The following is a 15,637-nucleotide window of genomic DNA, read 5'->3' as shown; positions in this document are numbered from 1 at the left end:
CAGCAGTTTTATTCTCTTGTACTTTGATCGGTCCCGAGTTGCGTAGATGAGGTCTCTGTTTCACATCACTACCAAAAGACTGCATTGAAATATGGGACTCGAGTGCATGACTCAGCAGTAAGAGGCCACTAACTTAGAAGGGCTGACAACTGACAGGAAGATGAACTGTCCCAGGTTTGTCTGGAAAGCTATGGATTCCAACTGTTAAGAATCAAAAACAAAACCACTTCTCTCTATAATAACATCAGAGCAAAATACTGCGGATGCCGGAGATCTGAAATAAAAGCAGAAAGTGCTGGGAAAACCCAGCAAATCCGGCAGCACCTTTGGAGAGAGAAACAGAGTTAACAGGCCAGGATTTTCCTGTCCCCGCTGTTCCTGCCCAAAGTCAATGGTATGTTGGCTGCCTCTCCAAGTTTTCCATCCCACCCATGATGATTCCCACCATGGAGGGATCAGAATATCTCTGCCAACATTTTGTGTCCAATGTGACTCTTCTTGAAGAAGACTCCACAGATGCTGCTAGATCTGCTGAGTTTTTCCAGCACTTTGTTTCCACTCATCCTTACAGTTAATGTTAATAAGACGGCATTTCCCAATATGTCGAGGACAGTGAATGTCAAATAATTTTGCTCTTGGAATTATTGGGATGACATAGAAACATAGAAAACTACAGCACAAAACAGGCCCTTCGGCCCCACAAGTTGTGCCGAACATATCCCTACCTTTTAGGCCTACCTATAACCCTCCATCCTATTAAGTCCCATGTACTCATCCAGGAGTCTCTTAAAAGACCCAATTGAGTTTGCCTCCACCACCACTGACTGCAGCCGATTCCACTCGCCCACCACCCTCTGAGTGAAAAACTTTCCCCTAACATTTCCCCTGTACCTACCCCCCAGCACCTTAAACCTGTGTCCTCTTGTAGCAGCCATTTCCACCCTGGAAAAAAGCCTCTGAGAGTCCACCCGATCTCTGCCTCTCAACATCTTATATACCTCTATTAGGTCTCCTCTCATCCTACGTCTCTCCAAGGAGAAAAGACCAAGCTCCCTCAGCCTATCCTCATAAGGCATGCCACTCAATCCAGGCAACATCCTTGTAAATCTCCTCTGCACCCTTTCAATCTTTTCCACATCCATGTTACCCATTTTTCTCATTCCAAATCTCCTGACTCCCTTTCAAACAGATCGTTAACATCTAGCTTGAAATGCTGGAACAAGCAAATGGACAAGTGGAGGCACTTTATGCCTCATCCATAAAAGTAATTTCACCATAAACTCCCATGGCCTCAAGTCCTTAACTCGGGCTTGAGCATACAGCCTCCTGAGTCAGAGGCAGCAAAACTACCAACTGAACCAAGCTCACATACAAATGAACAAAGGGGCTTCATTGCAGTCTTAGCTGCATTCTTGGCTGGAGAAGTCAGTGGAGCATGCAAGAAATTCTTACAGAAAATCTCAAAACAGCTTTTCATTTCAAAGTTACATTCTTAAATACTGGCTGATTTTATGCGACCCAATAAAATTGCCTCTTCTATCAATTTCTCTCCCAATCGCTCCAATTCGGATTCGTCTTTCCCTGTAACACTGTCATATGCTTCCATTATTTCTTCTTCCCTCAGTATTTCATTTATTCTATTGTTTGACCTCTTTGGTATATTTCCTACTTTATCTAAATATATCACAAAGTTATTTGTTTATGCCCTATATATTTTGGTGGTGTTCAGTTTTTTTTAACTAATTTATCTATTTATTTTAAAATGGGCGACAAAATATCCACCGGCAGAAGTAAGATTATTAGGCAGGAGGCAAATGGGTTCCAAGATCTATCCAGTTCACCTTTTACCATCTTGCTGGCCTCATGGTACAATTAGAATGCAGTTGTTGATTAATCATGGCAATCAACCTCTATCAGTTAGCCAACAACAGATCAGATGGAAGACAAGATAGGGCAAAGAGAAAAACTAGGATCACAACCTTTTGACCTAGGTTGAATGGACCTCTCATTGGTACTGCAGTGTAGCCAAGGTTGCAAACAACACCGGTATTACCAAGAAAAGTGGGTCGCGGTGCCAACAGGAGACTGAAGTAGAGAGGCCATAGGTTATTACTGTGTCTAGGTTGGAATGGGAGGGAAAACAGCAGAACCTGAGGACAAATGCCAGGCAAGATGCAAAATAGCACTTAAAATTTGCATTCCTCACTGTGTCCCCACAGTAGGGAAGAAGAGAGGCAAGAGACTGCAGAAAGCAGCAAAGGGCCAAGCTATTTCTCAAGGATATGGGACAATTGCAGGAAAATTGGGATTAGCACACCTTAATTTCTATCTATCAATATTCATTCATTTTGTTCTTTCTCTTTCTCTCCCTCTTTTTCATGTTACTGTGTTTTTTAAATCATATAAACACATGATATCACTCTCTCATATTCGTATCAAGGGTCTTTCAATGAATTTGTCCTTTTTGAGTGCAGCTTCAGTTGCCGTGAATACTTACCATGAATCTGGGAGCGAAGCTCAGCAGACCGTGTAAGATTTTCATTCTGTGTAGTCTCGCACACTCACTGGCAACTTCTAATTCCTTTCTCTTATGTCATAAACCTCAAAACGTTAAGTATGAGTCAGCTACTCGAAAGTAAGAAATCATCTTTAAGTGAGGTTCTTCTCATTATTGTGTTATCTGTTTAATTGAATTTGGTGGTGTTTTAAATTATTTGGAATTCCCTTCATTTGCGTAATGGAGCCTGTGTGATCTTGGTTTTGAGAATTCCATGTGTTGTTTGCTGGCATTGCTGCAACAGGCCCTATCCCCATATCCCCACATATTTACCTGCTAATCCCTCTAACCTATGCATCCTGGGACACTAAGGGGCAATTTAGCGTGGCCAATTAACCTAACCTGCACATCTTTGGACTGTGGGAGGAAACCGGAGCACCCGGAGCACCACGCAGACACAGGAAGAATGTGCAAACTCCACACAGACAGTGACCCAAGCCGGGAATTGAACCCAGGTCCCTGGAGCTGTGAAGTAGCAGTGCTAACCACTGTGCTACCGTGCCGTGACATCCTGTACATGTGCCAAGAACTGTGTTGTAACCGCACACGCTCAGTTTTTTTAAACACACAACGGCTTTGCTTGTCACCTCTCCCAATCCACTCACTCGCTCCCGCTTAGTGACTCTCTCTACCACCCGCTCACCACCCCCTTGCCGCTTCCTTCTCCCCATTCCAATCCAACTCTCTGCCCTTCTCACCGTTTCTCTCCTGAACCCCTCGCTGCTTCCCGCTCACTGCCTCTCCTCTGAATCCTTGCTGGGAGTGAGGACGGTGAGATGGATGCAGCAAGTAGTCGGGGAAGGGACGGCAAGTGGGGCAGAGCGTGGTAGGGAGTGAGGAGCTGGGAGAGGGATAGAGTAAGTGAGTGGGAGTGAAGGGATGGAGGGGGAAGCAGTGGTCGAGTGGGAATGAAGGGGTGGGAGAGTGAAGTAGTGAATGAGTGGGAGTGAGGGGATGAAGAGGAAAAGAGTGAGTGAGTGAGTGGGAGTGAGCGGATGGAGAGGAAAAGAGTGAGTGGGAGTGGGATGGGTGAGTGGGATGGGTGAGTGGGATGGGTGAGTGGGATGTGGGATGTGGGATGGAGAGGGAAGCAAGAGTGAGTGAGGGTAAGGGCTTTGGGAGAGGGAAGCAGTAGGAAGCAGTGAGCAGGAAGGAATGAGGAGGAGGGAACAGTGAGCAGGTGGCAGGGAGCAAGTAAGCAGATAGAATAATAAGAGTTGTTGGTAGAAAAATAAGTTTTGAATTCAAGGCAGCCAATCGGTTTTTAATGTAAAAGGTTTGCAGCAGGTTTGTAACCCACTCTTATTAGATGCTCTCTTAAGGGAAAGTCATTTTTATTTAGCATGCCATTTTTTAAGAATGAAATAGGATGCTAAACGAGAAATAGCTGTATCTCATTTGCTTGGATCCTATCACAGGAAAGTGCAGTGATTAATATGGTATGTGAGCCTAACAAGTGTGTAACTATTCAGGAATTCTAATCATAGGGCAAAAGGTTGAATCATGGTAACCACTCTTCCCTCACTTGTTTTAAATATAGCGGTTTAACATAACCTGGAGGCAAAATCACTTTCACTGTAACCAAACAAAACACTTACTGTCATTGTCATCAGAATCTTCACTGCTGCTAGGAAGCCGACCTCTTTTCATGGTCTTCTCCGTTTCTGGGTCAAAGACTGTGAAGAAAGAGATCATGGTTAATGTCAAGGACCAAGCGATAGTGGCCTGTCTCTCAAAAGAGTGACAGACTGTTTGAAATTCTGCCAAGTACATGCATTCCCCATCATTCCCTTGTCATCTCAAGTCAGCAAGAAGAGGCTAGTCCTTATTAAGTCAACACGAGATAAAAAGCTTGCACTGTAACATAATGAGGTTTGCCAAGTGCCACAATGCTACCTCTGTGCATAAGGCCGAGAATGCAATGTTTGTCACTGACAAGGCAGACTGCAGTTAGGCCTTTTTGTAATAGAATGTGAATAATCAGGATCAATAATCAAGTCATTTTTGGACCCTGAAATGATGCTGCAGAATAGGCACGGTTCCTACAATCACTTTCTCCAGGGCAACAGTGGTGGCATTAAACTCATTAACATAAAGTGTGTGTGTGTTTGGGGAGGGGGGAGTGGGATGGGGAGGAGGAGAAACTAAAACAACAGGGAAGAATTTCGACAACCATGTTATGTATTCATTCGCCAGCAAGCCACTGCATTTCTTCTGGGCCATCAGCACTCATGTTTACACAGAAACTACTTTGCAGTTAAAACAGCAGATCCAGATTGGCAGGTGGCTTAGTACTCCCAACTGAAACTCTACGACAGCCTGATCTTGGAGTCACCCTGTCACTGATGATAACGAAATAATAGAAAACAAACCAGTCAATTTCAAATAAACCCAATATCACAGTAAATAAAAACCATACTGAAACAAAAAGGTTGAAGTAATTTGCAGGAAATCTAAACGCAAGGAAAATATTCTTTCCTCGCCTATTTTCTCCCTTCCCCTCGAAGATGAGTGAGGGCCAGAGTTCCTTCCAGAATCATGGCTTCCATCCAGCGTCTCACACTAGTGGCCATTCTTCAAATAGGGACTGTGGACAGGTTGTCATCCACTGTGGACATCTATTCCTCTGCCTACCAGACTAGGGTGAGTATACCAACCAAGCCAGCTCATGGGTTTAATGTGAAACAAATTCAAGGAGGAAGAGGCAACTAAGGCTGAGAGCGGCAGGATTAATGGAACTCTAACCGATTATAGTGACCGGACTCCCGTATCACTCTGAATATAATGTCTACTCTCAAGGAATGTTAAAAAAAGGCTTGAAACCAAACTCAGGTTCATGCAAAATTGCAATAATTCTTATACCATAAAAGGATGCACTGTATTCTTATAACAAGATGATGAAGCTCAAGGCGATGCTGAACGCTAAGAGTGGTGTCACCAATCCTCTTTCACAATATACAGTCACAGCCATAGTGTTGTATTCACTATGGCAGAGAAGGAAGCCATTCAGCCCGACTCCTTGCTGACTCTCCGTAGAGCAATCCAAACAGTCCCGTTCCACCGCTCTATCTCAGTATTCCTGCAAGATTATTTTCCACAAGAAACCATCCAACTTTCTTTTGAAATCATTGAACATCTCTGCTTCCATACCCTACTGAGCAACAAGTTACAGATCATCACCATTCATAGTGTAAAAAAAGAGATGGAGCTGAAGGAGGGGGGAGCTGGGGGTGAAGGAGGGGGGAGATGGGGGTGAAGGAGGGGGGAGATGGGGGTGAAGGAGGGGGGAGATGGGGGTGAAGGAGGGGGGAGATGGGGTGAAGGAGGGGGGAGATGGGGATGGAGGAGGGGGGAGATGGGGGTGAAGGAGGGGGGAGATGGGGGTGAAGGAGGGGGGAGGTGGGGGTGAAGGAGGGGGAAGATGGGGGTGAAGGAGGGGGGAGATGGAGCTGAAGGAGGGGGGAGCTGGGGGTGAAGGAGGGGGGAGCTGGGGGTGAAGGAGGGGGGAGCTGGGGGTGAAGGAGGGGGGAGCTGGGGGTGAAGGAGGGGGGAGCTGGGGGTGAAGGAGGGGGGAGATGGGGGTGAAGGAGGGGGGAGATGGGGGTGAAGGAGGGGGGAGATGGGGGTGAAGGAGGGGGGAGATGGGGGTGAAGGAGGGGGAGATGGGGGTGAAGGAGGGGGGAGATGGGGGTGAAGGAGGGGGAGATGGGGGTGAAGGAGGGGGGAGATGGGGGTGAAGGAGGGGGAGATGGGGGTGAAGGAGGGGGGAGATGGGGGTGAAGGAGGGGGGAGATGGGGGTGAAGGAGGGGGGAGATGGGGGTGAAGGAGGGGGAGATGGGGGTGAAGGTGGGGGGAGATGGGGGTGAAGGAGGGGGGAGATGGGGGTGGAGGAGGGGGGAGATGGGGGTGAAGGAGGGGGGAGATGGGGGTGAAGGAGGGGGGAGATGGGGGTGAAGGAGGGGGGAGATGGGGGTGAAGGAGGGGGGAGATGGGGGTGAAGGAGGGGGGAGATGGGGGTGAAGGAGGGGGGAGATGGGGGTGAAGGAGGGGGGAGATGGGGGTGAAGGAGGGGGAGATGGGGGTGAAGGAGGGGGAGATGGGGGTGAAGGAAGGGGGAGATGGGGGTGAAGGAGGGGGAGATGGGGGTGAAGGAGGGGGAAGATGGGGGTGAAGGAGGGGGAAGATGGGGGTGAAGGAGGGGGAAGATGGGGGTGAAGGAGGGGGAAGATGGGGGTGAAGGAGGGGGGAGATGGGGGTGAAGGAGGGGGGAGATGGGGGTGAAGGAGGGGGGAGATGGGGGTGAAGGAGGGGGAGATGGGGGTGAAGGAGGGGGGAGATGGGGGTGAAGGAGGGGGGAGATGTGGGTGAAGGAGGGGGGAGATGGGGGTGAAGGAGGGGGAGATGGGGGTGAAGGAGGGGGCGATGTGGATGAAGGAGGGGGGAGATGGGGGTGAAGGAGGGGGGAGATGTGGGTGGAGATGGGGCATATGGATGGGGCATTAGGGGTGAAGGAGGAGATGATGATGAAAGAATTGACAATTGAGAAGCTGAAGGACAGGAAGATGGGGCATGATCAACTCCTCTCCCTCCAGAGCGAATTATCAAAACTGAAGCCTAACCCTCTCCCACACAAATGCCCCTCCCTCCCCAGAACCCCAACAACTCACCCCCCAAAATGTTCACCCTCGGGCCACATTACGTCTGTGACATTAAAATGGAGTCATACCAGAAAAATGTTTGGGAAGCACTGCTCTAAGGAGAGCATCCCCAGCTTTTTCAACTCAACCTTGTAGATAAAAACCCTCATCCCTGGAAGCATTCTGATAAATCAAGGAACAGCAATTTATTCTTTACCAGAAAGTATTTATCTCTTCTCCACCACCAACCTTCTGAGCTATTGCTCTGGACACTAATGCAGAACATCACAGAATGTCAGGTCACTCAGCATTTCATAGGATGCTGGATTATATCTGCAGTGAATTTACGAGCCAGTTTACCATCCTTCATAGCTCATGCACAATATGCGTCAACAACTCTGAACTCTGCTTAATGGTATTAACCGTGTACAGCTGTGTTATGACGAATTCCAACTTTTAAGAGCGTAACCGATTTTATCTCCTCACTTCATCGGAGCCAGTTTACCTCGTAAAAGCAATCCCAGGTGGGTCACACTTTTGAAGTAGTGTAATTGCGGCAGTATTTTGAAAGCAAGAACTCGGGATAATCTATTCCAAATGGGGCAGTCTATAACTTAGAAATCCTGTTACAACGGGAGGCAGAAAAAGAAAGGCAGCAGAATGATAAAAAAAAATCAATGTTGTATTACAAGGTGAACGTCTCTATAGCATGCAGTGAAAACCATGTATAAAGGGACTGATAATCAATCTTACAAAAACATAAAATCTTTAAGATGTGCTCCCCAGTAACTGAAACATCTATGCAGCGTGCAACCTATTTGTTTCATTACTTACTCAAGCACAAATCGAAGCAAGTGTATCTGGCCCAATAAATTCTCAACAATGCTGCATTTAGTTACTGCCTCTAGCGCTTTTTGGATGGGTTCAAGTTTATGGAAAGTGGAAGGTTGGAGAGCGGGGAGAGCACTGGAATTGTCAAGCCTGGAGGTAACAAAAGTATGGATGAGGGTGTTAGCAGATGGCATGAGGCAGAGATTGAGGCTGACACGTTAGAGGTGAACGCAGACAGTGTTTGTGACGGAGAGCTAATGGGATCGGAAGCTCAACTCAGAGACAAATAAGGCATCATGGTCATGAACAATCTGGTTTAATCCATGCGAGGGGCTAAGAGAGGGATACAGTCACTCACAAATGAATGGAGTTTCTGGCAATAAAGAATGGCTTGGATCTTCCAAAATGTTTAAGTGGGAAAAATTTCTCATCCTGAACTGCATGTCAGACAAGCTGGCTGACAACACAAGACGCAGTGAAGGAGTTGAGAGGTGTTGGAGAGGTAGAACTGGGTGTTTTCATTGTACACATGCAACCCAAGGTCTGCTCTTTGTTTGATATTGCTGAGGGATGCCACGCGGATGAGAAACAGACTTGGCCAAGGTTAGATCCTCAATAGAGCTGTGATGACCCATGTGCTGGGTAAAACTTGTATTCGATTTTGTACAGTGACCATCTAAGACAGTGGTGGGTCACATGCGGCCCACGAGATGTTTCGTTGATAGTGTGAGCATGGAGTTTGCGAAAGAGAGCATGGAGCCAGGAGGACAAAGGAATGTGAGAAAGAGCAAGAATGCGTTCATCACACAATAAGAAGTTGAACAACACCAGGTTAAAGTCCAACAGGTTTATTTGGTAGCAAAAGCCACACAAGCTTTCGAGGCTCTAAGCCCCTTCTTCAGGTGAGTGGGAATTCTGTTCACAAACAGAACTTATAAAGACACAGACTCAATTTACATGAATAATGGTTGGAATGCGAATACTTACAACTAATCCAGTCTTTAAGAAACAAAACAATGGGAGTGGAGAGAGCATCAAGACAGGCTAAAAAGATGTGTATTGTCTCCAGACAAGACAGCCAGTGAAACTCTGCAGGTCCACGCAACTGTGGGAGTTACAAATAGTGTGACATAAACCCAATATCCCGGTTGAGGCCGTCCTTGTGTGTGCGGAACTTGGCTATCAGTTTCTGCTCAGCGACTCTGCGCTGTCGTGTGTCGCGAAGGCCGCCTTGGAGAACGCTTACCCGAATATCAGAGGCCGAATGCCCGTGACCGCTGAAGTGCTCCCCAACAGGAAGAGAACAGTCTTGCCTGGTGATTGTCGAGCGGTGTTCATTCATCCGTTGTCGCAGCGTCTGCATAGTTTCCCCAATGTACCACGCCTCGGGACATCCTTTCTTGCAGCGTATCAGGTAGACAACGTTGGCCGAGTTGCAAGAGTATGTACCGTGTACCTGGTGGATGGTGTTCTCACGTGAGATGATGGCATCTGTGTCGATGATCCGGCACGTCTTGCAGAGGTTGCTGTGGCAGGGTTGTGTGGTGTCTTGGTCACTGTTCTCCTGAAGGCTGGGTAGTTTGCTGCGGACAATGGTCTGTTTGAGGTTGTGCGGTTGAACCAGGAGCGCTCCTCGTCACAAAGGATGTCTCAGCACTCTACACCAGCATCCCCCATGACGATGGCATTGCTGCAACGGCCTCAGTGCTCAGCGCCAACAACTGCCAGTTTCCAGATGCAATTTTACATCTCATCCGCTTCATCCTGGACCACAATATCTTCACCTTCAACAACCAGTTCTTCATCCAGACACACGGAACAGCCATGGGGACCAAATTTGCACCTCGATATGCCAACATCTTCATGCACAGGTTCGAACAAGACTTCTTCACCGCACGGGACCTTCAACCGATGCTATACACTAGATACATCGATGACATTTTCTTCCTTTGGACTCATGGTGAACAATCACTGAAACAACTCTATGATGACATCAACAAGTTCCATCCCACCATCAGGCTCACCATAGACTACTCTCCGGAATCGGTTGCATTCTTGGACACACGCATCTCCATTAAGGACGGTCACCTCAGCACCTCACTGTACCGCAAGCCCACGGATAACCTCACGATGCTCCACTTCTCCAGCTTCCACCCTAAACACGTTAAAGAAGCCATCCCCTACGGACAAGCCCTCCGAATACACAGGATCTGCTCGGATGAGGAGGATCGCAACAGACACCTCCAGACGCTGAAAGATGCCCTCATAAGAACAGGATATGGCGCTAGACTCATTGATCAACAGTTCCAACGCGCCACAGCGAAAAACCGCACCGACCTCCTCAGAAGACAAACACGGGACACAGTGGACAGAGTACCCTTCGTTGTCCAGTACTTCCCCGGAGCGGAGAAGCTACGGCATCTCCTCCGGAGCCTTCAACATGTCATTGATGAAGACGAACATCTCGCCAAGGCCATCCCCACACCCCCACTTCTTGCCTTCAAACAACCACACAACCTCAAACAGACCATTGTCCGCAGCAAACTACCCAGCCTTCAGGAGAACAGTGACCAAGACACCACACAACCCTGCCACAGCAACCTCTGCAAGACGTGCCGGATCATCGACACAGATGCCATCATCTCACGTGAGAACACCATCCACCAGGTACACGGTACATACTCTTGCAACTCGGCCAACGTGGTCTACCTGATACGCTGCAAGAAAGGATGTCCCGAGGCATGGTACATTGGGGAAACTATGCAGACGCTGCGACAACGGATGAATGAACACCGCTCGACAATCACCAGGCAAGACTGTTCTCTTCCTGTTGGGGAGCACTTCAGCGGTCACGGGCATTCGGCCTCTGATATTCGGGTAAGCGTTCTCCAAGGCGGCCTTCGCGACACACGACAGCGCAGAGTCGCTGAGCAGAAACTGATAGCCAAGTTCCGCACACACAAGGACGGCCTCAACCGGGATATTGGGTTTATGTCACACTATTTGTAACTCCCACAGTTGCGTGGACCTGCAGAGTTTCACTGGCTGTCTTGTCTGGAGACAATACACATCTTTTTAGCCTGTCTTGATGCTCTCTCCACTCCCATTGTTTTGTTTCTTAAAGACTGGATTAGTTGTAAGTATTCGCATTCCAACCATTAAATTGGAAATGAGTCTGTGTCTTTATAAGTTCTGTTTGTGAACAGAATTCCCACTCACCTGAAGAAGGGGCTTAGAGCCTCGAAAGCTTGTGTGGCTTTTGCTACCAAATAAACCTGTTGGACTTTAACCTGGTGTTGTTCAACTTCTTGCTGTGTTTACCCCAGTCCAACGCCGGCATCTCCACTTCATCACACAAACCAGCCTCCCATTCATTGACTGTCTACACTTCCTGCTGCCTCGGAAAAGCAGCCAGCATAATTAAGGACTCCACACACCCCGGACATTCTCTCTACCACCTTCTTCCGTCGGAAAAAAGATACAAAAGTCTGAGGTCACGTACGAATCGACTCAAGAACAGCTTCTTCCCTGCTGCCATCAGGCTTTTGAATGGACCTACCTCGCATTACGTTGATCTTTCTCTACACCCTAGCTATGACTGTAACACTACATTCTGCACCCTCTCCTTTCCTTCTCTATGAACGGTATGCTTTGCATGTATAGCACGCAAGAAACAATACTTTTCACTGTATGCTAATACATGTGGCAATAATAAATCAAATTAAATCACAAAACTAAAATGAGAGCGGAGCCTGGAGCTAAAAGAGCGAGGGGACGAGCAAGGCTAAAAGAGGAGCAACTGGTAGGTAAGTATTATATTTGTACCTTTCATTTATCTTTAAATACTTCTTCAATTTATTGGTAACTGTAAGATTTTCTTCATAGTTTTTATAACAGCCGTAGTAAGGTTGTCGGGAACAGCGGGGTTTATCAATAAAAATAAATATAGTAAATAAAAATAAACACCTCAAGCACATATCTGTATAATTAAGGAATGTATAACGTTTAGTTGTAGCTGGTACCAGTTTTGACAAGTGCAATAAATTGTAATATATGCAAGGTGAGCGTAAATATTTTTCCCATTTGAAGTTGATGACAGTTCTATCAATAAATGAATGATTTAGCATTTTCTGTAACTAATAATAAAATTTTAAATGCCTTTAATCTTATTCATGGGTCAAGATTAATGCACATTGCCAATTTCAACAATGCGGCCTACTGAGGAGGAGGGCCACTCATGCAGCCCACTCACTAGCCTAGGTTGCCCATCGCTGATCTCATACATAGAACATAAGAACTAAGAGCAGGAATAGGCAATTCAGCCCCTCGAGCCTGCTCCACCATTCACTACGGTCATGGCTGATCTTGGCTCAGCCTCAATTCCATTTTCCTGCCCATTCTCCACAACCCTCCAATCCTTTGCTAATTAAAATCCTATCTCCTTCTTAAATTTACCCAATGTCCCAGCATTTACTGCACTCTGCGGTTGTGAATTCCACAGACCAGGTGAACTGGGCAGTATTCTGAGAGAGTGTTAATTGGTTTCCTGCTTACGGCATCATTAGGTTCCAAGGTAGGCATGTGACCTGAAATTGTCACAGGGATGAACAGCTAAGAAGCAACGGGTAAGTATAAAACAAATAGCAGTGGGGTTGGGTTTGCCTGCCTTCTCCACTTGACAGTTCAAAACACACTGAGAATTTCTGTGAAGAGGAAACAAGCGAGGTTTTCTCCAAATGGAAGAGTTTTCTGTTTGACAGTCCCTAAAACAGTATCTGGAATTGAAATAGGTCTCTGAGAATAGAGCAGAGGCTGTGTTACAGTGTGCGTTAGCCAGCTAGAAAGAGCAAAGAACCGAAAAAAGGAAAGGCAAGGGGTTGTGGATTGGACAGGACCCATCGCTGCTGCTGTTTCAGTGATGCCAGAGCCCAGCAAACCATTTATCTGGACTGCTGCGACCCAAGTGGGAGCTGGCTCGTAGACAACGTGCATTTTGTTCACGTTGACAGCGGATGGGGACAACGGATGGAACACGGCTGCTGATGAATGCAACTCAAGGACCAAAATGATGGAGTGGGAAGCGAGAGACCCTACATAGCAGAGCTGAGTTGGGAAGGCTGTCAGGTTGCACCTGATCATCCATTTGTACGGGAAGTAATGCAAGTGCTTATAAGAGCTTGAGGCATACCTTCGTTGTATCAACTATCTGGAGTGAAATTCACCTCAGGTTTGAAATATCCTTCACCTGTTATTTAATATTTGAATTATGTTGATCTTAATTGCCTAATCACAGTGAAAGTTCTTAAAAGTGAATCTGGAGCAGCAGTTTCCTTTCAATAAGAAATGGGCTGGAATTCTCCAGCCGTTCACGCCGGCGGGATTCTCCGGTCCCACCGGCGGTGCACCCCCGCCCGAGGGTTTCCCACCAGCGTGGGGTGATGTCAATGGGAATTCTCATTGACAGCGGCAGGAGCAGAGAATCCCACCGCCAATAAAACAACACGCCAGCTCCTGTCGGGGCGCAAACATATGTCTGGGAGGCCGGAGAGTCTCGCCCACGGTCTCTCCATGAATCATAACTGAATGGACTGAGGTGGAAAAGGAAGCCAGGGCAAGAGATCAAACTGTTCTCAAACAGACAGGTTGTATTATATGATAAAGGTGTGAAATTTGGCTGGTCTGCTCCTTGATGAACGTTAAAAAGTCTTTGCCAGGCAAAACTCTCCGCAGCTGCGTTTCCATTGATAGATTAAATACAGCAATCAGCACTTACTGCTGCAAAAGGTCACAGAGTGGTTCTAAGGAGCATGATCCCCATTTCAAAAAAATGGCTTATGGCTTCGTCACAAAACATTGCTGCAAATCAAGGAGCTGGAATAATGTCTCCCAGTGTGATCATTTTTACAAGGAATTCTGCCCACAAAGCTTTCTGCAAACGATCACAAGAGGAGAGAAGAGGTAATGGTGCAAGCCACATTTACTACTCACCCATTAACATTGGACAGGGGCACAAATTCTGATTAACTACTGAAGAGCTCCATTTTCCATTACTGGACAGAGTTCAGTTCACTTTTAAACTTGACATTTTTCATAGAGTCTGAATAACGATCTTTTTAAAAAAAAATTCACCATCTCCCAAGCCCTCGCTTGCACGTTAAATGTTAAATCAGTAATGCCACAGAGATCCTTTGATACTATTACAAAATAACGGTCGCAATGCAATGCTGCTGTCTGCGGGTAAGGCAACATTAGACATTGCCACATTGATGTCTGGGTGCTGCAGTGGATTACAGCACCGTGCTTTTACCTCCAGGACCTGCATTTGCAGTCAGTCAGAAAGTATTATATTGCTAATCTTGTGGAGGTACTGTAATATATGTATAATGTACATTGGGGTTTGGGGTGTGTACGGTCTCTTTAAGAGTACGGGTCAGGTAACCTCTGGGGGATTAGTTTCTCCCAGTGCAGGACCCGGTTTTGCAGTCTTAGATCTGACTGTGGAACAGTGCACAGCTCCAAGCAGTATCAAATACTGTGGTTGGCAGTCTTCAACTACCATGGGTTCGGCAGAAACCTGGGAGATGTGAGAAGACAGCAGAAGAACAAGAACAAACAAAGAACAATACAGCACAGGAACAGGCCCTTCGGCCCTCCAAGCCCGCGCCGCTCCCCGGTCCAGGATTGAATCCTGAATCCAGGATCCCCGCCCAATTTTCCAGCCTATCTCCATACCAATATCCTATCCATCGAGCTGTCCCTCACAGCTACGATGCTTTGTTCATTACAACCTATTAACTCACCCCCACCCCCCCATTCCAGACCATGTGATCTCCAGGGAGAGGCGAAAACCCAGAGTGAAAAACCCCAGGGCCAATATGGGGAAAAAAAATCTGGGAAATTCCTCTCCGACCCCCTGAGGCGATCGAAACGAGTCCAGGAGATCACAATGGCCCTGATCGGAAAATGCTTCCCAACCCTAGTCATTTCCACTTCCACGAACACCATATGAATTCCCTGCCCCCGAGACAGGTTCCCAACTATCCGCAGTCTCGCTCTGTACTGGCACCAGCAAGATAATCATAGAATGAAGCCTTGAAACGAGAAACAAGGAACAATTAGCCCGCGCCGCTCCCTGGTCCAAACTAGACCACTCTTTTGTATCCCTCCATTCCCACTCCGTTCATATAGCTGTCTAGATAAGTCTTAAACGTTCCCAGTGTGTCCGCCTCCACCACCTTGCCCGGCAACACATTCCAGGCCCCCACGACCCTCTGTGTGAAATATGTCCTTCTGATATCTGTGTTAAACCTCCCTCCCTTCACCTTGAACCTACGACCCCTCGTGAATGTCACCACCGACCCGGGGAAAAGCTTCCCACCGTTCACCCTATCTATGCCTTTCATAATTTTATACACCTCTATTAAGTCTCCCCTCATCCTCCGTCTTTCCAAGGAGAACAACCCCAGTTTCCCCAATCTCTCCTCATAACCAAGCCCCTCCATACCAGGCAACATCCTGGTAAACCTCCTCTGTACTCTCTCCAAAGCCTCCACGTCCTTCTGGTAGTGTGGCGACCAGAACTGGACGCAGTATTCCAAATGCGGCCGAACC

The 15,637-nt window shown here is 47.3% G+C and overlaps 1 protein-coding gene across 1 annotated transcript in view; it reads right to left on the bottom strand.

The window, feature by feature from the left end:
- The window catches only part of jade1 (jade family PHD finger 1), a 135,215-nt gene that overhangs the window by 63,115 nt on the left and 56,463 nt on the right, over window positions 1–15,637 (bottom strand). The window contains exon 3 of the mRNA XM_078210312.1: window positions 4,156–4,233. Within this exon, the coding sequence (XP_078066438.1) occupies window positions 4,156–4,207 (52 nt within the window). The 5' untranslated portion in view covers window positions 4,208–4,233. The remainder of the gene's footprint in view (window positions 1–4,155; window positions 4,234–15,637) is intronic.

This window comes from Mustelus asterias, chromosome 1, assembly GCF_964213995.1.
Source record: "Mustelus asterias chromosome 1, sMusAst1.hap1.1, whole genome shotgun sequence".
Classification (NCBI taxonomy): Eukaryota; Metazoa; Chordata; class Chondrichthyes; order Carcharhiniformes; family Triakidae; genus Mustelus; species Mustelus asterias.
This window is presented reverse-complemented; position numbering and strand designations above follow the sequence as displayed.